At 39.5% G+C, this 22,973-nt stretch overlaps 1 protein-coding gene across 2 annotated transcripts in view; it reads right to left on the bottom strand.

The window, feature by feature from the left end:
- grm6a (glutamate receptor, metabotropic 6a) overlaps positions 1-22,973 on the bottom strand; it is a 248,547-nt gene that overhangs the window by 55,958 nt on the left and 169,616 nt on the right. For both annotated transcript variants that reach the window (XM_039775581.1, XM_039775580.1), the window contains exons 8-10: positions 22,309-22,448; positions 18,111-18,734; positions 14,416-14,727 (exon numbers count right to left, since the gene is read on the bottom strand). In XM_039775581.1, the coding sequence (XP_039631515.1) occupies positions 14,416-14,727; positions 18,111-18,734; positions 22,309-22,448 (1,076 nt within the window). The remainder of the gene's footprint in view (positions 1-14,415; positions 14,728-18,110; positions 18,735-22,308; positions 22,449-22,973) is intronic.

Below are 22,973 nucleotides of genomic sequence, written 5' to 3'. Positions count from 1 at the left end.
AATTCTGTAAGGTCTAAAAATATTCTTTTCCGTCATAAATGTTTATATTTAGACATGCTGATTAAAAAATGTAATTTGTAATTTATCCACTCTGCACAAGCTTCCAAATCATAATTCAGTAATTTTTTTCAAACAATGCTTTTTTTTATCACTAAGTACTGCATGTTGAGTCTATGATGATTTGGGAATGTCACAATCAACCATTTCTTAAATTTTGCACCAGAATCTGAATGCCCTTTCAATGCATTAGGTAATACGCAGATGTTTTTCTCACCACTTAACGTGAGGTAATTTTAAAGCAAGCTGCATTCCGGCAAGTTGATGGTTTTCCTGGAATTGTTAGTGTGATTGACAGCATGCACATAAAGATCATTGCTCCAGGAGTTGATAAGCAAACATATGAGAATTGCAAGCATTATCACAATATCAACACACAGGTGGTTATGGATGCAAACTGAAGTGCTGTAGCCAGCATATTATTCTGAACAGGCATAGCTTTGTGGGAGATTAAAAGCGAAATGTCACACAGGTACATCGAGCTTTGCTTTCCATGAACCTTTGGAACATTTGTGTTACACTTTACAAGCCCGGTAAGACTCAAAAAGGCAGAGTCTCCTGGGGCATTGGATAAATAGAACCTCACATAGAGATAAAGTAGGATCACAGAGAGAGGCAAGTCATGCAACTCTGGAAGATCAGGAACACTGGAAGAGTGAATACGACTTTAGAAAACTGCAGGAACAGACTTGGCTATATGACGTGTGGGATTTTTTTAGGAGTGATGCTCCAGTTTGCTATTTCAGCTAATAGCAGGGGAATCCTTTAACTTGTTCCCTGGTATTGTTTCTGATGCACTTCTAGCCATTTTAAATTGCAGATGTACAATCTTCCAGGCTGTAATACAATATAATATAATATTCACAATCCCAATTTATATCCACTAAAATACTCTGTTCTTTCACCCTAGCTAGTACGCCATGTCAACACTGCCATTTTTGCTATTATCCTGTTAAACTGCAGTCTCATAATAAATTATGGAGAGTTAAATTAGCCTTTAATGGGTATTTTTATAAGTGTGAGTGCATGTGTGCTATGCAATGCACGACAGTGTATTGGAATAAGTGAGTTCTGGAAATGAATTAATAAAGTGTCAGATCTTTCTTTCAGCAAGCACTAACCTTCATTTTTTTATTTAATTCTTAAATAGGTGAGTTGGTTTAAGTTTGCATGTGCAGTAATGCAAAATGCATGTTCTGTTTGGGCTCCTGTCTCACTCAACTCACATATTGAAAAACAGAAACATTGATTTTTAATACATTGAAAGCACAAATAATAAATAAATGAATGATTTATTGTCAGCTTGTTGCTTCTCATACAAAAAAGAACTATTTTCAAGCTGTTTTAACAACAAACATTTTGTCATTATTTCTCCTTGTTGTTTTAATGGTACCAAGGCAGGATATTTGCACAACTGATGCTTCTACCTCACAGTTCCAGACTCCAGGAATTGAATAACAACTTGAGTGCTTTCTGAGTCAAGTTTGAATGAACATAATATGTCTTTGTGGGTAATCCCAGTAATCCTGATTTTCTTTCTTTATGCTAAACACTTGCTTGTTGTGTTACCTGGCAAATCTACATTGGCCCAGGTTGACTGAGTGAGGATGTGTGCAGACGCATGGCTTATGATGGCCTGCCACCCTTTTCCTGTTTGGTTCTCACCTTGCACCTGACACTGCCAGGATAACAACAACAACAACATTTATTTATGTAGCACATTTTCATACAAATGTATCTCAAAGTTCTTTACATGATGAAGATAAGAGAAATAAACAGTGTTAGTAACTGTTGTTTTACAAGGTTCTTCCCATGACCATAACAGCAGGAAGGTGGTTCTTCTGAAACAACAGCTTTACTCTCATTTGGCAAGTGTGTCTCTGTCTTTCTGGTCATTACACAATTATCCTTAATATTGTTGCAATGTGGCAACAATTACGTGAAACTTATTGCAATATCTTGCCATGCTATGTACTCCTTCTTTATCTTCTTCTCCTACTACTTTGAATATTACTATTACTATCGTAATCTTTGTGGTGAAGCCTTAACGTTAGTGTCAGAAAACTGAGTACCATTTTGTAGCTCAGTGTGCCTTAAAATCGTGACATCACTCATTCTCAAACACAAGTTCTACTCTTTGCTAGGAGTTGGTGTAAGATGCTTCATGATGATTTCTCATTTCCTTTTTTGGGGTTTGAAAAATTCTTAGCACAGTCAGACTTTTATTGCAATTCCTAGGAGTGATTCTGAGATGCTTTAAATGTGGCACAGATACGTACAAAATGATCTAAATTAATTACAACTATAAAACACAAAATAACTGACTGAATATGTATACACCTTCATTAATATCCCTCACCTAATTCATCACTGGTGCAGACAACTACCTTTAGAAGTTTAGTTAAATGGAGATCCCCTGTCTGCAATCAAGGAGTTTAAATTGATCGGAGTACAATGACACCTGTACCTGGAAGGTCCAGCTTGTGGCGAGTAAGTATTATGGGCTAACCTACACAATGAAGACAAAAGAAATCTCCAAGCAACTCTGTGAAAAGGTGACCATAATTTAGGGGATGAATACCAGAAAATATCCAAGTTATTGTGGAACCCTTATTGTACACTGAAATCAGTCATGAAGAAATGGAAACAGTATGGCACAGCTGTACATCTGCCCAGAGTAGGCTATCGACAAAAACTGAATGATTGTGAAAGATGTAAACAAGGGAGGGATGCCACCAAGAGACCTTTGATAACTTTGGAGGAGTTACAATTTACAGTGATACAGACTGCAGAGACTACAGCAACTACTATCCAGATGGTCCAGTCACACTTTTACTGGAGAGTGTAAAACAGAAAGCCGAATTTATAAAAATGCACATACTATGTTAGCTTGAAGAAGGTTCTATCATCTGATGAGTCCAAAATTGAGCTTATCGCCATCAAATAAAATGCATTGTTTGGCATAAGTCAAACATTGCACATTATCAAAAATGCACCATCCTGACAGTGAAGCCTGGTGGTGCCAACATCATGCTGTGTGGATGCTTCTGAAAGGCTGGTGAGGGCAGAAGATAAAATACAGTAAAAATATACAGGGAAATCCTAAAAAAAACCTGATGCAATCTGCAGGAAATCTGCACTTTAAGAAAGGATTTGTTTCCCAGCAGGATTATAATCCAAATCTTAAAGAAAATGCAATATAGGAACGGTTTCAAACAACGTTAATGTCCTGGAGTGGCAGAGTCAGAGTTCAGATCTCTATCTAGTTGAGACAATTTTTCAAAGAAGAATGGGAAAAAGTGCAGTGTTAAGGTGTGCAAAACCTATAAGTTGCGAGGTGGGGCCTCCATAAATCGGACTTGTTTTACCAGGTCATCCCACAGGCGCTCAATTGGATTGAGATGTGGGGAGTTTGGAGACCAAACCAATACCTGGAACTCTTTGTCATGTTCCTCCAACCAGTACTGAATATTTTTTGCCATGTGGTAGGGTTTATTATCCTGTTGAGCAAAGCCACTGGCATTAGGGAAAAAATACTGTTGCCATGAAAGGGTATACATGGCCTGCAACAATCTTTAGGTAGGTGGTACGAATTAAAATAACATCCACATGAATGACAGAACCCATGGTTTCCCAGCAGAACCAGGACTGCTGTTTTATACAATCCAGTGGTCTACAGCATCGTGTGGTGTAATTGGTGGCCTACATAAAGTAAACTGGGCATCTGATGAGACAGACAATTCCAAAACAAGTTTATGTGGTAAGGTCTGTTGATTCAGAATGAGTCCTGGCTCTTTTAAAATTATTAGGCATCAGGTGGTATATACTTCCTTAGTATCAGGACTGTCCCTAAAACTGACCCATGGGGTCAGTTTCTGCCTGCAATGTGTTTTCTCATTTAACAGAGCACAGCTTGCAGAACTAAGCTGCAAGTGGGTCAGGTAGTAAAGGAACAATTTAACAGATGGCTGATTTCTCAGCTAGGAAAAAAGAGATGCCAGATGAAAATATGTACATATAAATTTCATTTTAAACTTTTTTTTTTATTTTTTGCTGCGAACCAAATTCTACTTAGTGGCTTTTTAGTCTTGATTTAAAATTCTAGACAGACAGTAAGTGGTTAGTGATGTTGCCTTACAAGCTCTAGGCTCCTGACTTCAAATCCTATTCAGGAAATTTTCCTAAATAAAACTATTACAGGGTGGACAGGTGAACAGCATTGCTGTCTCACAGATCCACCATCCTAGTCACTGTGTGTATGCCAGGAGTTTTCTTTTAGTGTCTCCAGTTTTCCTCTTGCATCTCCAAGACATGCATGTTTGGTTATTTAACAACTTTAAATTATCCCTGTGTAAACATGGCCTGCGACGGACTACCTTCCTATCCAGAGCTGGATCCTGCTTTATGCCTAATGCTGTTAAGAGAGACATGGTGCATCCATACCCTTAAACTGAACTGAAAATATGAATAGGTGGAGGAACAATGCCTGTTCCCGGGTTCGCTTCCCGGGTCCTCCGTACATGGAGTTTGCATGTTCTCCTCGTGCTTGCCGGGTGCTCCGGTTTCTTCCCACAGTCCAAAGACATGCAGGTTAGGTGCAATGGCGATCCTAAATTGTCCCTAGTGTGTGCTTGGTGTGTGGGTGTGTGTGTGCATGTGCCCTGTGATGGGCTGGCGCCCTCCCCAGGTTTGTTCCTGCCTTGCGCCCTGTGTTGGCTGGGTTTGGCTCCAGCAGACTCCCTGTGACCCTGTGTTAGGATATAGCGGGTTGGAGTATGCCTGACTGACTGAAAATGCCTGTTGGTGCAATTGTTAGTGGTTAACTTGAGGTTGATGATTTCAGCTCCTGGTCTGGTCAATGTCTATGTGGATTTTACATGTTCTCCCTATAACTCTATGTCTTTCCTCCAAAAACTTCAATTTTCACCCCACTCCTTAAAAATGTAACTCTGAATTCACCATGTGTGAATGAATATGGTGGTGTATGTACTGTAAGTGCGCTTTGACAAAAACTGCAGGTGCAAGGCAACAATAGCAGTACTGCATCAGTACATAACCCATGAATTATCTGTATGTTTCTTTGGACTAGACAGTCTATACAGTGTTCTAGGAAACCTACAAAATAAAAACTAAGCTCATTTTTCATTTTGCTTTTGATTTAACAAAAATTAATAAAACAACTATAAAATACAGAACCAAAATATAGTTCTACACATATTTTTTTAAAATATTGGAAGTTCCCAATAGAAATAGTTGATATAGGTGCAGTACATTGAAGCAGCTGGGTTTATAAACCCTCTAAACATGTCACTGAGACATCTTTAGCTCAACTTAGCAATGCATCATAGAAAAGGAAAAAAACAGGTTTAATCACGACAACAGAAGGAAGCTTGACGCCTGCAGGGGTAGAATTAAATAATGCAATAAAAGGGCCCTCAAATAAAACAAGAAGATTATTTTGCTGCATTACAGAAGTACGAGTTAAAATCCCACCATTGAAAAGATCCTCGCAGTTTAGTGATAAGGCACCAAATTCTATTGTCCTGATGCCACCTGCCTCCCTTTCACATTTCATGCCACCCACGACAATGCTGAATGAAAGGAGATTTCTTTTGTGGCCCTGTCATGCCAAAGCTCTGCCAGGCATTTAATTCAAAAATTTACCCTCAGAATTCTGAGGAAAAAAAGCAATCCTCCTGACTAATCAGTGTATCATTTGCATTTTAATAAGCAGGTACCTTTGCACTGAGACAGCTTGCAGCATGTTATGTGTCAATGCCATACTTCTGTTTAGATCCTATGAGGGTTTCAAACTTGTGGGCAGGACTCACGTTATGGGAGACTTGGGCTATTCTTGCCTCCCGTGACTAAAAACAGCTTTTACTGTTAATCCTTCTCAACAGCAGATTCTAAAACCATTTTACACAACAAGCTTGAGGAAGGACAGGAGCTTATGTTTCTGAAGGGCTGATGGTAAATCACCAGTGTGAAAGTAAGTCATGGTCTTAATGTATTTGGTGAAGCAGAGGCCCTTCTGGACTGGAAATGGCATATTACAGTGGTTCCCAAACTTGATCCTGGGGACCCACTGTGGACGCAGGTATTTGTTCCAACCAGATTCATAATCAGTGACAACACCTGATAACATTGATCTAATTTAATTAGTTTTAATTAATTAATTATTTTCTCTTATTCTACATTCAGAAAAGCACAGCAGCATGATTTTTACATTTATAAGAAATTTAGAAATATTTCTGTTTTTGCTATTGATTTAAATGCTTATTTCTCTTTGCTGATTTCATTATTACCTTTCTCTGTGCAGTTTTCCCCCTTCGTTGTATCTTATTAATGACAATTAAAAATGAGCAGAGCAGAAACCCAGGCAAACAACAATGAATAATTAAAGGCTGCAACTACTTTAGCGTCAGACCCACTAATTAGTAAATACATTATTCCCATATAACTGCTTGGTAAATTTTAATATATATATATATACAGGTAAAATTCTGATACAATGAATATCTTTACAACAAAATTTTAATTACAAAGAAATATTTTTATGGTCTCGATAGTTTCCCCATATTACATGAGTCTATAGAAATCTCATTACTATGAAGTACATTCAGCAGATACTTTCATTACAAAGAAGTGCCCAAAAGACCTTGAAATGCCTGAATGAATCATCCACAGAGCAGTTAGTTCCGTGGTCGCAGCTCAGTTGTGCACAACGATCCCTAAACAGAAACATTGTAAAAAAAAATTTCTTTCTTTGGACTTTCCTTGTACTGTTTTTTTTTTTGCTGTTTTTGTTTTTGGTAGTTTTCAGTGATACCTTTTGTTTATTGCTTGTCAACATTTGAAAAACATCCACTGGAATTTAACTTATTGTCACCCTCCAAATAGAAACGGCAGACACGAAAAAACGATAACAGTTCATATTAGAAAAAAAAACTTTTTTTAGCTCTCGATTGCAGCAAATAGAAAAAAGACTTTGTCAGTGAATTTGGAATTTCGCCATTGACACTGTCAACTTTCTTGAAAGGCCGAGCAAAAAAAGAAGAACAAATCTGAGGATGCAAATGTATGTGAACTGCTGCATTTGAAGATGCAGAAAAAGCCATTTATACGTGGTTCAGTGATGCTCGTTCAAGAAACATTCCTATTACTCATTCAAGAAAATGTGAGGTTTCTAAACTATTTTGGGACCTCCTCCAACTGGACAACACGCCAAAGAGCGTCCCGAAGTGAGATCACCACATCTGTGGAAGACTGTTTATCTAATGCTGGGGCAACAGCAGGCTCACAGCTCTGGGGCAACTCTTCACCGAAGCAAACAGAAAAGATCTCAATGGTTGATGCAGGGAACAGTTTTACTTGGCCACTAACCTGGCCACGACCCTGACTGACTGCTGTGTCTGAGTATAGAAGAGTGGCAGATCTCGCTACAATACGTAACTGTGCTATTCCTGTTTCAAGCTGAATAAAGCTGGTTTTGCTAAAGTACTGAGACTAAGCCTCGTGTTTTGGGGTGCAAGACAGGGACTTATAGCATGCCCACAATCTTTTAGGATTCACTTCTGTGGCACCTCACTGCAGCGTTGTGAGCCTCCGGTTGCCCTGCCCCGGCAACGGACAAACAATCTTCCACAGATGCGGCAATCACACTTTGGGATACACTTCAGCATCTTGTTCCCGTTGGGGTCGGGGAGAGATCCCAAAAGAGTTCAGAAACCTCACAATATGAAGAAGAAGAAGAAGAAGAAAAAGATCATTCGGCTCCTTATTGATAACTGTGCTGCCCACAACAGGCTTCCGTATTTAGATAATGTTTGTGTTGAATTCCTCCCACCCAAATTGCACAGCAGTGCTTCAGCCATTGGGTTTGGGCATCATTTGCACCCTGAAAGTGTATTATTGCAAGGAAATGCTGAGAAAAATTCTCATCATCATAACTTGTAGACAGGAGATGATTAAAATTAACGCGAAAGAAGCTATTGAAATGTTGCAAACGCCTGGATGCTAGTTAAAGAAAGCACTATAGCAACAAATACAGAATCTCATTACAACAAAATATTTTTTAGATCCCTGGCAGTTTGTAGTAACAGAATTTTACCTGTATTTTTTTTTAACAAACTTAGTTTTCTAATTTCTATTATTGTTCCCAAAACACAGAACTTCGGAAATAACAGTTCACTTAATTAGCTCAGGAGTCCAGTTAAAAACAAGCTGGTTGGAGCAAAAACCTGCAGTCACAGGGGGTCCCCAAGACCAAGTTTGGGAAGCACTGACATACTGAATCAAGCATTAGGCTTATTGCCTAAAGAATGAAGGATGAATGAGTTTAACTAGTATCACAGGTGTATTTGGGAAAATATCAGAGGACTGAGGGAAAAAGAGGCAATAGAGATACAAACTTTTATTTAAACAATATTAAGATAAGCTGTCCAAGTAATTTTCAGATTTGAAGATTTATACTGATGCGCTGCTAAGATTTTGTAAACTCAAGTCCCACAAACTTAGTGGGAAGATCATTATTACTACTAGAACCATCCTTTATTCCATTAGTACTCCTTCCTTAGTTGGATGGCTAGCAGACTCTCTCCAAACGTACTAGAGGTATAACCTATCATTAAATCTTCTATTGGACCTCTATTCAACACTAAGAAGCTGTGTTGAAACATATGCACTGAAATAGCTCCAGAAGATAAACAAACTTTGAGACAAAAGAAATACAGACATCAAGTCAAAGTCGTTCCTTTAATATATGAAGTAACTGGTCTTAAAAATGGTGCTTGCAGTTGGAAGAAAAAAATATTGTGTGATGTGTACTCTCTGATTTATATCCTGCTTCTCTACAATCAAGGTTTCTGACTGCCCCCTGTCAGTGGTGACTGGGCTCCTGTATTGATAGACTTGTGTGTTTAAGTAAACACTGAATGTTTTTCAGTGCTTTGTTTTTATTATTTTTTTAATTCTCTGTATCTGTGTTTTTGTTTCAAACTTCTGCCTTTTGGATTTGCAAATTCTTAAAAAAAAGTTATACAGTACTTCTAGGATTGAGTTTTGTTCCCTGGAATCCTGTACCATGTCAAAAGATTTAGGAAAATAGATTTGTATAGTGAGTAACTGTTTATATTTTTCAAAACATATATTTCCAGCTACTTTTTAGGAACAATAATATGTAAAGTTATTTTTACTATACATTTTTTTATAAGTTATAACTTTAATTTTTATTTTCACACATCCAAGTGCAATACACTGAAAAAATGAATTTGTGCAGCAAATCATGAAGTAATCTAACATACAGATGTGTACATTGCAGTGCATCATTAAAGTTAAATGCGGAGATCAATATTATTTTGCACATTAAATTCAGTGGGACAGATCTAATCTAGAAAAGATACACTGCCAGTCAGTACATTTTTTGTGAGGACAGCAAGATTCCAGATGAGTAACCTTCAGGTACGCTGTATATTCCAGCTGGCTGATTTATAGACAAACACAGTGGCCATTGACCTTATAAAAATAATCTTATAAGAGGTAAGCTCATACTTCTGGGTATTTCTAATTTTTTTTTATAAAGATATGAAACAATGTTTTATGTTTTATTAAGAAAATGTTTTAATTAAGACAGAAATTGTCTTCTATTGAAGATTTTTCTTGACAATGCAAACCAGCAACAATAGTATTTCTAAAGGAGAAGAATCTTTCCATCAGTCATCAAACTCACTGCATGCAATTCAGGCTGTCAAAATCTTACAAACTGTACCAGCAGTGCCACGTATAAGATAAAAATCAACTCTAAACTGTCTCAGAGCACTCTCATATATATATATATATATACACATCCCCATAAGGAAAATTTAGCCTCAAACTCAACAAGTTTTTAGAATGTGGGTATACTTGGGGGGAAAAAAACAAAACACAATACTCAGGGTGGGATATGAACCCAGTGACTGCAGGCAGCAGTGTTAACCACTTCACCAGCCTGTATCACAAAGCCCTTTTCTAGATAACAAGGTGTCAAATATCAGAATGCATAGGGAATTAATCTTCATTGCAGTAATACCAGAAACACTTTAATGTTGGTGCAATCAGTATTTAGGATGACAGCAACAGTATGGTAAACAGACTAACCTTTTAACCGATGATGTCTTATATCTTGCAAAACCTAAGTTGCTCACCCAGAATATAATGTTAGAGGTTCCAAGGAGACTTCAACATTTGTGGTATAAGCAATTACATTGCAAGTGTAGATTGAAGATTGTGAATCTTCAAAGCAAAGGTGAGAGGTACTTTGAAACAAACAAGCTGCCTTTTTGTTAAATTGTCTTGAGGCAACCACAATCACATCAATGCTGAAAGTAAATATACTGTGACTACAGAAATAAATGGCAGTATGGGATTAATACAATCATTTCATAAGATGGCATGGTTGCCTTTGTAAGGGAATTATACAAACAGGATTACAAAACTAGGAAATGTGAGTGCAATGGCAAAGTATTTTTTTCAAACTAGAAAGCTCTACCATTCCAAGTCTACCCCAGTAGAAGCAACTGAGTTCAAATTAGTCAAGATGAACAATGAATGTGTTGTAGCAGTAACAAAGATAAATAGGCTGAAAAAAATTTGCCAAATGGGTGTGAAAGGTGTGTTATCGAAGAAATTATTACTGTTGATGCAAAGGGTAACATAGAAGATAATTGTACTGGACACCAACCTGAATGAATGGGAAACACATAACTGTGATGTAGGCAGTCACAGTTTTGAAGTAATTTGCCTTGTTGAACAATGTTTTGTACTTGTGTTGAGTCATCATGTTTTATGTTACAAATAGTTAAATAAATAAATAAAGCACCACCACACATTTATTTACACTACTAATATTTACACAATAAAGTGCACACAACCCACTTCACCCCAAAGTCCAGGCCTTTCTCACACTGCCTTTCTCTTCTGGCCGCCTCCACTCCTCTCCTCCAAGACTACATCCTTCTTCCACCTGACTCTAGCCATCGAATGGAGAGAGGCGGCCCATTATATACACGCCTGGATGTGCTCCAGGTGCTTCCCAGTCCTCCTCCCCCCAGCACTTCTGGAAGTGCTGATGTCCAGGGCTCCAAAGGCACTGGGGAGCCCCCTGACAGTGACCACGGGCCCCTACAGGGTTGAGCTTCAAAGCTCTGCACCTGTGGTCCCCAAAGCAACCAGGGCGGTCACCCCATCGTGGTCTGGAGAAAGCGCAAGCCCTCCTCCGGTCCTTCTTGGGCGTCCCAGCTGGGTACCACTCCCAGCCGTTCGCCACAGTACCCCACCGCAAGCTGAGACCCCTAGGGGCCAGCAGCCTGTCCCGTGAGGGCAGATCACCGACGATGTGGGTCCTACTGCTAGCCCAGGGTCCAGTCCTGTAACAAACAGAAACAGGGGCGGAGACACTGCCTGGACACCACCACCTGGTGTCCGTCTGTGCACAGGCAGCGCTCCTCCCTCCGACCGGCACCCAGGGGTTTGCCTCTTTGGAACACCCTCCGTGGCTTTTGTACCCCCCTACCTGGGAAATCACATGGGACCGCTCGTACCCCCGTCACCTCAGCTGGCTTAGGGGTTTCCCTATGCCTCCGCAGAGGCCTGTCCTTCTCCGGACATGTGCAACCTGGCTCACATCCTCCCATATCGGAGGAACTGGCATTCTTCCCTCGATTCCTCCTCTTTCTCTGGGACGCCATGATGGTCCGAGTCTCCTTATGGCATAGAAAGAGACCCCATTCCCGTCTGTGTCCTGGTGGAACGACGCGAGGCCGCTGCTGACTAGGGGCGTAGGGCGCTAGGACCTGGGGCACACATCAGCCTACATCTTGCCAGCCTTCTCACTGTCTCTTCCCTCGCCGCGCGCACAGCATTCACCGCCGCGTCCACTGTCGGAGAACCCCCTACTTGGTTCCGATCATTTTCATCACGGGCCTTTTCGGTGGGCTCTCCCTTTCTCTGTATGGGGATGGTTTCACTTACCTTCCCTGCCGCGTCCATCTGGCTGAAGACTCCAGCATCGCGCCGATCTGCCCACTCTTGCAGCGTCATCACGGATGCGACCACCTTCACCTCCAGCTCCTTCAATCCTTTACGAGGCACTTCTCCAGCTCATGCAGAGCCGCAAGCAAGCACAATTCGTCAGCTGGCAGTGGACTCACCTTCCCGTCAGTCACACCCACCGACTGTGTCCTGTGGGGCCTCTCTGCAGGCCCAATCTGGTCCTTCCCTGGCCGAGATGGACATTTCTTGGTCCCGCCTCCATCCAATCATTAAAGGGTACGCAAGACACACCGTCCAATCTCTTGCCTGTCTCGGGGAGGGACTTCCGGTCCGCGGCCATCTTGTTTCCCCTACTGCTGAGGCGGCATGCTTTCAGACAGCCTCGCTGCTGCCAGGACCTCTTGAGCTGCAGCGGCTCCTCCTCTGCAGCTGCCACCGTGCTGTCGAAGCCCCACAGACCAACATGCGTCTGCTACTGACGTGGATCCAGTCAGTCACTGTCTGTAAAACACAAAATACGCCCGGCCCGGGAAGCAGGGAACTCACCTACTAGGTCTTATCTGTCCCAGAAAACGTCCTTGGCGTGGCCTCACTAGATTCAATGCAGTCCTGGGCGCCTCCAGTGATGACGAGCTCGTAGGAGCCTGTTGCATTCCTGCAACACCCGTTGTCTTACCGCAGCAGGGGAAAACGGCCCTCCTGCGGACTGGTGGCGGTCCGTGGGGCAAGTCTCTTTTGCGGGGTTGTGCGCACACTGCTCCCGCGGCACGTGGGTGGGCTCCCCTGCTGTGCCGGGCCGTCCACAACGAGATTTTTACTGCCAGGTCCCCGCCTTGAAACAGGCAGAGCATCCTGACGACTACGTCAGTGTGGAACGAGCCCCAGATACAGACAGCTAGACATGTTTCAAAGCACCACCACACATTTATTTACAGTACTAATATTTACACAATAAAATGCACACAACCCACTTCACCCCAAAGTCCAGGCCTTTCTCACAATATACAGTATATATTGATTTAGTAGAGTGGACCCGAGTCAATACACGGTCTCTGTCCTAAAGCTCATAGAAATGTCTCAAAAGAACTCGTTATAAATTGCAACGAGTTAAGTTATTCATTTATCATCTAAAACGTCAATCTGCAAAGAAATAAATATAGGGTGGTCTAGATCTAATTATGCAATTTTCATTACATTATAACTTATTAAGTTTATTACATAGAAAATCACCCGAAAAATCCCGGACCATCGAGAAGTGTGCGAACTGACAACATGAAGAATCATCTTCATGCCGAACTGGAATCGTCCCCGCATAAATCAAAGTCATCCAGACAATCTGGATCTACATAATTAGATGTGGATCACCCTGTACTTCTTTAAAATTCATTTAAATCATTTTGAAAATTCCTTGAAATTCACATTTCATTCAAATGATGTTGTTATGACAATAATGTAAAATAAAGTAAATTGTTGTTGTGTTTCTCACTTTGCTGACTATTCTGATCAAGGCACTAAATAATACTTTGCGAAGAACAGGAAGCAATTAATTTACCAATTAGTTTAAACCAAAAATTTAATTTTGGGATCACAGTTCGAGTAGTGGATAGGATATGGATATGAATTTTTGTCACAAGTTAAAAAACCTGAGTGAATCAGCCAGGTTAAATGTTGATGAAGATGTGAAACAACTTCTGAAGAAATTATCCTGCAGTTTTTTTTTTATTATATTCTAAAACTAAGGGAGGTATATACTTATTGTGAAAAAGGAATTTTTTAATCGATTTGGAAAGTATTCTTTGCTGTCAGAGGAGTTAACTCTGGTGATAGAATCATCATCTGCTGGCAACCACTGAGAGAAATTCAATAAACTGAGTCTACCCCAGTTTTAGTATTGTGTTTCAGCATAGCTCAAAGTGCTGTTAACATTTAGCAAAAAATAATTATGTTGGAATGAGTTGTTTGGTTAACTGACCTAAAGAACAAATGCAGGGACAAAGTGGAAATGATCACAACCTTTAGCAAGCATTGTTTTATATAACTTCAGAATCAACTCTATTAAAAATAACCTTAATATAATTAGTCTACTAATTATTGATTTCTACTGCTCTAAAAATATCTGAATGATATACATAAAATGCAATACTTTTACATTCTGGAAGGGTTAAAGAAACAATGGCCATTTTGCTTAATTGAATACATTATTTCAACACAGGGAAGCATTCCTGAATAAATTTCTTTCTAGATGAGCCTTTGAGGAAAAAAAAGGAGAACCACCAGTTTAGAGAATAATCTACTGTGGCAGTATCATAACAATCAAAAATGTCATACCTTTTCAGTAGACTGTGAAGTACCAAAAAAGATGGGCACGAAAGCCAGCCAGATTATACATGTTGTATACATGGTAAAACCAATCGGCTTTGCCTCGTTGAAGTTTTCTGGAACTCCACGACTCTTGACCGCATATACTGTGCATGTCACCATGAGCACAATGCTGTAGCTGAGGCAACAGATTAGTGACAAGTCAGACATGTCACATTTGAGAATCCCACGAGCCAGCTCTGGGTTTGGTGGATGCAGCTCCTCATAGTCAATGATTGTATGTGGAGGTATTACACCAAACCAGACAAACACTCCGAGGACCTGCAGGAAAAGAAAAGCCAAGCCAGTTATTTTGGAACAGAGGTGAGTACATCTTATATATATATTTGTAAAATTACATGGTTTGAAATTAAATTAAATAGAAATTTTAATTAAATCATGCACATTTTGCCCCAGAATGCTAACTTAAACTAAACAGTATTGAATGGATGAGTTCATATCCTGGTAATGTGTGCAATCCTGTTATACCACATACAGGAATATTATTATTTGAATATAAAAACTTTGTGCACACAGCATCTTTGAAGATTTCTCATTCTACATAAAAAGTGTCTTATCTTTATTCATTTTCTGATTTTAAATATTCCAGAGTTTCTCCTGGCTGCAATGGGTGCAAAGCAGGAATTAACCCTATGCAGGGCACCATTTCAGTATACAGCAAAGCCATGCTCACTCATACAGGGCAATTTAAATAGTCAATTAACCTAACAGACAAGGTTTTGACCACAGTACTAAGATAAAACCTGGAAAGACATTTGGAGAACATGGAAACTCCACACACACTATGGCAAAGCATGCTAAGTTCTTCTGGGGGGTTGAAACAGCTGTCCTACCCTGACATTACACTTGAACTTATTATAAAAGTTATTACTTATTACATTACAAGGGATGTTACTTCAGCTCGAACTTGAATGGAAGAACTGTTGAAGTGCTGGAACATGAAAATCGGCCAGCAGTTCTGATGAGGGTCTCTACTACGTTCTGGATAACTGAGCATTAGAAAACACCTGCACAACTCTGAGGTAAAGACAATATTTGCCAAGTGTTTGCAATGAATGCCAAGTCAGCACAATCAGAATCTGACCTGTACAGTACCTTTATTGACATAGGAATAACCGTTCCTTTGTATTTTCTAAATAAACCAGAAGTAAAACATTATTAGTAGTCAATTTTTCACATGTTAACAGGACCCTCTGGGGACAGATGGGTTAGTATATGTAAAATGGACTTCCAGATTCACTGTATTTGCTCAGTTAGGGTATGTTAATTGCATATATATTGTATAAGGAAGTATGCTGGCAGTAGAAATGGCAGTGTGTTTCATGTCTGATATGGGAGACCCCATCCAAGACAAATGTGGTACATTCCCAGGACATAACATTATGATAGATGATTGCCTGGGGATATGATTTAATATAAAAATAGTCCTGGATAATAGCTGGCAGCATCTATTGTATACTGTATTGAGGTTGCCTGGGAGTTGTAGTTCAAAATAGCAGCTTTGTCAGAAGAGAAAGCTGGAGCCACTCATTGGAGCTCTAGTGAGACTTCCTCCATAATTTAATAGTGTTCAGTCTGGCCTGTATATTCTTAACAGTTAAGTGAATGTGACACTGGGAGTATACCCTTCTCAGTCTTTAAAAGGAAGTCCCAAATCTTGCCTGGGGGAGTTCATACAGAGTGATGACAAAGGACTCATCTGGCAAGGAGAATGTGGAATTCAGAATAAAAGGGTGGACAAAGGGGTAGAAAGTAGTAAAGAGCTTCATAATGAGTTTTATTTAAAGTGAACAGTGAACTAGTATTCCCATTGGGGTTACTGTTGATCTGGAAGCACCAGAGGAGGAGGAGGAGGTTAGGTGCATGCACTAATACAGAGCATTGCTGCATCCACCACATGACAAACCAACTCTGAATCCCAGATTAGGACCCGAGTGCAGCCATAGAATGGGTGACACTTCAGCACCACACTAGTTCAGATGGAATGGAACCAGTGTGAGGTTTTTTATGGTGTCTGAAGGAAGCACCAGAGAGGCAAAATATTTATTTTATCATGTTTACTGGTGATATTGTTTGTTATACATTTCCATCAGTGTTTGTTTTCAGAAAATATATACCTTTTTTACACTCTCTAGGCGTCCATGGTTTTATTTTGGGTTTAGGGTTGACTTAACAGCACCCCCACATGGCCACAATACAATTTCTCAGAACCCCATATATTGTGAAAGTACTGCTTGCCATTATCTGATCATTTTGCAAACCTACCACCGTAAGACCAGCTTTCACTTTTTTATCCAAACTAATTACAAGGAAATCACTCTGCTAACTTCTAGCCAAGTACAGGACTGAATCTGTAAATAAATAGTGCAATTGTTGTGAATATGTAATACAATGCATAAATGGGCATAGCTAACTCCTACTTTAGCAAACATGTAAATCGCCATAAACTTACTGTATGAGAATTAACTGTCTTACTCTTTTCATTTCATTCTCAAAGTGATTTAATACCATTCAGGAAATGAAGAGCAGGAACCTAGCCTGGTAACACTAGCTGCAAGGCAGGAAACAAAGCAAGACAAAGCACCTGGGCACTGCAGGGCCTGCTTATGCCCAATTCAGAATTTCCAGTTAATCTGAACTAATGAGAAAAAAGATGGGGCATTCACATAGACACAAGAACAACATGAAAACCTAAACAATGCAATACCAGCACACAGGATTTAAATCTACGATACTAGATCTGTACTTGCCTACTATACCATCCAATTTTATTACTGCTATTGTTATTTAGCTCATGATGACTATCTCTGTATTCTTCTGCTTGTTGTCATTATGCCAGGAGAGGAGGCACTGAATATTATTCTGCTTCTCCTGAGATTAATTTCTTTTTTTAAGCAACATATTTCCAGTTTACCTGTCTTTCTTTTTCATTATTTTATTCATTATCTATACCAACGTTCTCTGATTCTTATGTAATTGTATACACAATCTAGTATCAGGTTGTCTTCTGTAATATTTCTTCCTTAACCAATAAAAGGTGCTATATTAAAAATAAGTAGTATTTAATGGAATTTTATGTTAAAACATAGCTTACTGTATCGGTGCCTAGTCACAAATTACTTCATTTTTCATTATCACCAGTGATGTACTGTAAATGTTGTATGCATGTCATTATTATAGCCAGTGTGATGGAATATCCTATTTCAAGGGCCTATCTCCATTTTTTCCATTCTGTTCTACTATACAAAATAATTTAAGAGCCTCAGTTCTTCTTTATAAGTGCCAGAAATACAAGAATAAACGGGAGTTATGAGCAATGTACAGCAATGGGACTCTAGAGGTGTTCACTACAGTGCAGTTTTTAAACACTATGTCCCCGTGGGGTATTTCTGAATTTTTTTTAACGCATTCAATCATCTCTCAGCATGCACAACTGATAATTTAATGCAGCATTACAAGGATACATATCATTGGCATTAACTAAAAATTTATCAAGAAGAAAAGTAAAAGAGTTAAATGATTGTGACATGGGGGAATAAAAGTTTACCACTATGGCTGGTTATCATTCAAGTAAATTTTCTTTTTACCACTGCTCCTTATATTATGTAATTAGAAAGAAGTACCTGAAGGAAGCTGTGCTATACCTGTAATGAAATCAAAATGAAGGTAATTACAAGCTGGGAAGTTGGACTGATAAATCTGGGAGGTGTGACCGATTTCTTTCCTTGTTCAAAAATACGGTAAATGCGATTGGTCTTTGTGAGCAATGCTGCATAGCTGATACACATTCCCAGCCCAAGAAATAGTCTTCGGAAAGCACACACCACAGACCCAGGCTCCGCTATCATGAGGAAAGTCATAACATAGATGAGGAATATCCCGGTAAGTAGCACGTAGCTCAGCTCTCGGCCAGATGCCCGCACTATTGGTGTGTCATTGAAGCGAATGAAGGTTACAACAACAGATGTAGTTGCTAGGATGCCCAGTATAGCTAAGAACATTGGTAGCATTGCCCATGGAGAATGCCATTCAAGTTTTATAATGGGAGTTGGCCGGCAAGCAGTGCGATTCACAGTGGGCCTCAAATCAAAAGGACACATTTCACAAGAGAATTCATCAGACTGGTATTGGTAGCCATCACATAGTTCACAGTGCCAGCAGCAAGGCACACCTTTCACCATCTTCTTTCTTTCGCCAGGGTTGCAGGGAAAACTACATACAGAGTCTGGGATTGCTTGTTCTCCCCCAGACCACAGCATCTCCTCTACCTATGTAGAAGAAACATGAGAAGCACATCATTAGCAACTTTAGGCATCAGCTTTCAACTCAAAATGACTCTCTTTGCTCAAAGAAAGCCTGACTTGCTTTTTGCTCAACAAGAATTGCTGATTTTCACCAGCAGTGAATTATGTGAATTTCCCCTTGGGATTAATAAAGTATCTATCTATCTATCTATCTATCTATCTATCTATCTATCTATCTATCTATCTATCTATCTATCTATCTATCTATCAGTGAAATCTTTCTTCTTCTTTATTTATTAACTTTTGCCTTACTTCATCACGTTTTGGTATGTCAATACATCTAATGGCAGCTTTGTTTTTACTAAAGTGTCCATTTCCAACTTTAGCAATTGTAATCTGGTCATCTAAGAATCCTAGATGGCCTGCCTGAATCCCTTTCACACTAGCACCCCACCCACATTTTTAAGCTATAATTTCTAAAATTCTTATTTATGATGGCGCCAGAGAGTGATAACATGTTACATGTTGGTTAGATATGCAAAGATGAGTACTACTACTGCTACTACTAATACGCAGTTTCAACTCTTCTGGAAGAGAGCTCAGGATCAAGTCAACCCACTTTCCTACACGATTGAGGTAGATGACAGAATAAGTTGCACTGAAATGCAAAGTTTCTCAGAATAATGTTTAGCATATTGTACCAATCAACAGTTGTTTAGGGATACTGTTGCTGATAACAAAAATGCATTAACAACAGTTAGGAGCCTTTCATTTTAAAATTTTATAAAGTTTGTTTACTTATGAAGTCTATCAACAATACATTCTTCTGGCTATGCTATTTTCTTGGGACACCACATGTATTGCTTAATCAAAAGTAGACAGAAACTAGGGTAGGAATGCAGATATTAAAGCAATTCAAAAACTCTTTTAAAAATCTACCCTATGTTCATGTTTGAAATTGTTGTAAGGTGAGTCACCAGTTATTGATCATAGTTTTAAGAAAATACCCTCATTAAATAAACAAGCTAGATGATTCATTCAGTAGTAATGTAGGTAGTACATTCTCATCTTTATTCCCTGGATACAAGACCTTCCTTTGGTGCAGCTCCCTCAGTGGCAGTCTCCGGTTTATGCTTGGCACCACTGCCAATCATTCCATCTGGAATGAAACACTGTATGTTGGATGTAGAGAGAGTACTGGATGTAGAGAGAGTAATTTCAGGGATTTAATGGCCATTATTTAGGCCAAGTCTACAAATGGCATTTTGGAGACCTTAATTCTGTAGGACATTTGCTTATGTCTCTCTGTAAAACCTGCAGACTAACCAAATTAACTCTTGGACAATAAACTGAAGTGAATTGAATTGGCTGAAAAACACTATTCAGTGCCATCTTGCAGAAATGCTTTTGGGCGATTGCATTTTTATTTAATACTGTGCTAACTTGTAACATCATACTGCTAAGTAATCTAACCCAAAGTGGAAAATGTAGTTATTACTCTCTTGACATTTTTCAAGGTATGAAAATAATTTTTGAAATAAATACAGTAAGTATGTATCTTTGTTTTAAAGTGAATGTAAAAGAAAAGATAGGGAGAGATGTGCTGAAAAGCCTGAGGCAATATCAACAGGGAAAAGCAGGTCCGTGGTTATTTACCATAGTCAGGTTGTCAAGCACATGTACTAGGTAGATGTAAATAATGTAAGATTGTTTAGAGCTCCATGTTAGCCATTTCTTTACTGCAGTTCCAGTATTTCAACATGTTTGTGTTATATGAGTCACACATGTAAAAGAAAAATCCTAGACTGCACACCAAATCTCAAACCCCTGGTGTCTCTTTGATGTTCTTGTGAAGCTTGAGAAAGAAGTAAAGTAACTCCAGTCATGGGTCACAGAAATATAACAAATCAATATTTAATGTTGAGGAAAAAACTAGCTTATGCACAAGGTAGTAATAACCGGCTGAAGGAAATGTGAGTGGAAGCAAAATGCTAAATATAAATTTATAGCTATCAACCCAGTATAACACAATACTCTAAATTATACTTAATCAATTTCAGGTTTGTTGGGAGAAACAGTCGTTTCAAATGGCACTGGGTACAAGACAAGAAACTACGCTTGACAGGGTGGTACTCTAACACAGTGCCCACTTACATGTACACATATTGCCAAAAGTATTGGGATGCCTGCTTTTACACACACATGAACTTTAATGACATCCCATTCTTAAAACAGCCTTTAATATGGAGTTGGCCCACCTTTGCAGCTATAACAGCTTCAACTCTCCTGGGTAGGCCTTCCATAAGGTTCAGGAGCATGTTTATGGGAATTTTTGACTATTCTTCCAGGATAGCATTTGTGAAGTCAAGCACTGATGGATGAGAAGGCCAGGCTCGCAGTCTTTGCTCTAATTCATCCCAAAGGTGTTCTGTCGTGTTGAGGTCAGGACTCTGTGCAGGCCAGTCAAATTCCTCCACACCAAACTTGCTTAACCATTTCTTTATAGACCTTGCTTTGTGCACTAGTGTGCAGTGGTGTTGGAACAGGAAGGGGCCATCCCGAACCCCTAAAAAACAACTCCACACCATAATCCTCCCTCCACCAAACTTTACACTTGGCACAATGCAGTCAGGCAAGTACCGTTCTCCTGGCAACTGCCAAACCCCGACTCGTCCATCGGATTGCCAGACAGAGAAGTGTGATTCGTCACTCCAGAGGACATGTCTCCACCGCTCTAGAGTCCAGTGGCGGTGTGCTTTACACCACTGCATCCGACGCTTTGCATTGTACTTGGTAATTTAAGGCTTGGATGCAGCTGCTTGGCCATGGAAACCCATTCCATGAAGCTCTCTACACACTGTTCTTGAGCTAATCTAGAGGCCACATGAAGTTTGGAGGTCTGTAGCTATTGACTCTGCAGAAAGTTGGCAACTTCTGCACATTGTGCACCTCAGCATGTGCTGTTCTGGATCTGTGATTTTATGTGGCCCACCACTTCGTGGCTGAGTTACTGTTGTTCCCAATTGCTTCCACTTTGTTATAATACCACTAACAGTTGACCATGGAATATTTAGTAGCGAGGAAATTTCACAAATGGACTTATTGCACAGGTGGCATCCTATCACGGTACTACACTTGAATTCACTGAGCTTCTAAGAGTGACCCATTCTTTCACAAATGTTTGTAGAAGACATCTGCATGCCCAGGTGCTTGATTTTATACACCTGTGACCGTGGAAGTGACTGGAACACCTGAATTCAATGATTTGGAGGGGTGTCCCAAATCTTTTGGCAATATAGTGATACATACCCTCTCACACTGTGACAATTTTGTCAGCTACCATAACCAGCATATCTTTTGGATCTGAGAGGAAAACTGGAGGAGAAAAACACATGCAGATATAGGACAAATGTGAAAACTCTAAATGGACAATAACTAGGCAAAGGATTTGAGCCCAGGACAATAGATCCACAAGACAGTACCACTAATTAATAGTTCTCCATGCCTGATTATCAAAATCTTAAGTACTGAATGAATTACTTTTCAATATAAAACATTCTAATGTTTGAGGTGAACTGTACAATATATTTTTACTTACATTCAGCCTGAGCTGGTTGGTCCACTGACCAATGACTTTGTACCCAGAGATACTAGTATTAGACATCTGATACTGGAAAATGTCATAACGTCCAGGGGCATCTCCATTTTCATTAAACATGACGGCTGTGCCAGCACTGCCTGCATGGATAGCAAAATGTATTAGATCAACAAAGGGAAAAGAAAAGCATTTTGTGATCTCTTCTGTTAATGGGGTGGGAGAAGTTCTTTCTTCTTACAACAACAGAGCAACTTCACTGGGGAATGACTCAAGAATTAAATAAACACTAAATAGATCATAATATCAATTCAGTTTAAAGGATAACACATCAGTCACACAGTGGACACAGCACAGAAGGGACATTAATAATACGATGCGCATGGCTAGATAAGTACTCAGACAAAGCATGATATCTAGTCTGATGCAGACTAATGAAGAAGAAAAAGCACGCTGGCAGGTGAAACATTTATTGTTTGATAGGCTGCTGCTCCATGAATGACTACATGGATTTGTATAAATGAAGACAGCTGGTGTAAATGCTCCACTTTTGCTTGCTTTGACAGATAGCACATGAACTCATACTGAGTTAATTGTACAAGTAACATTTTGCTCTAGTAAACTAAACATAACTTTTGGATTTTACAAACAGTTTAAGCAAAATAATA

Source organism: Polypterus senegalus, chromosome 13, assembly GCF_016835505.1.
Source record: "Polypterus senegalus isolate Bchr_013 chromosome 13, ASM1683550v1, whole genome shotgun sequence".
In the NCBI taxonomy this organism is placed as follows: Eukaryota; Metazoa; Chordata; class Cladistia; order Polypteriformes; family Polypteridae; genus Polypterus; species Polypterus senegalus.
This window is presented reverse-complemented; position numbering and strand designations above follow the sequence as displayed.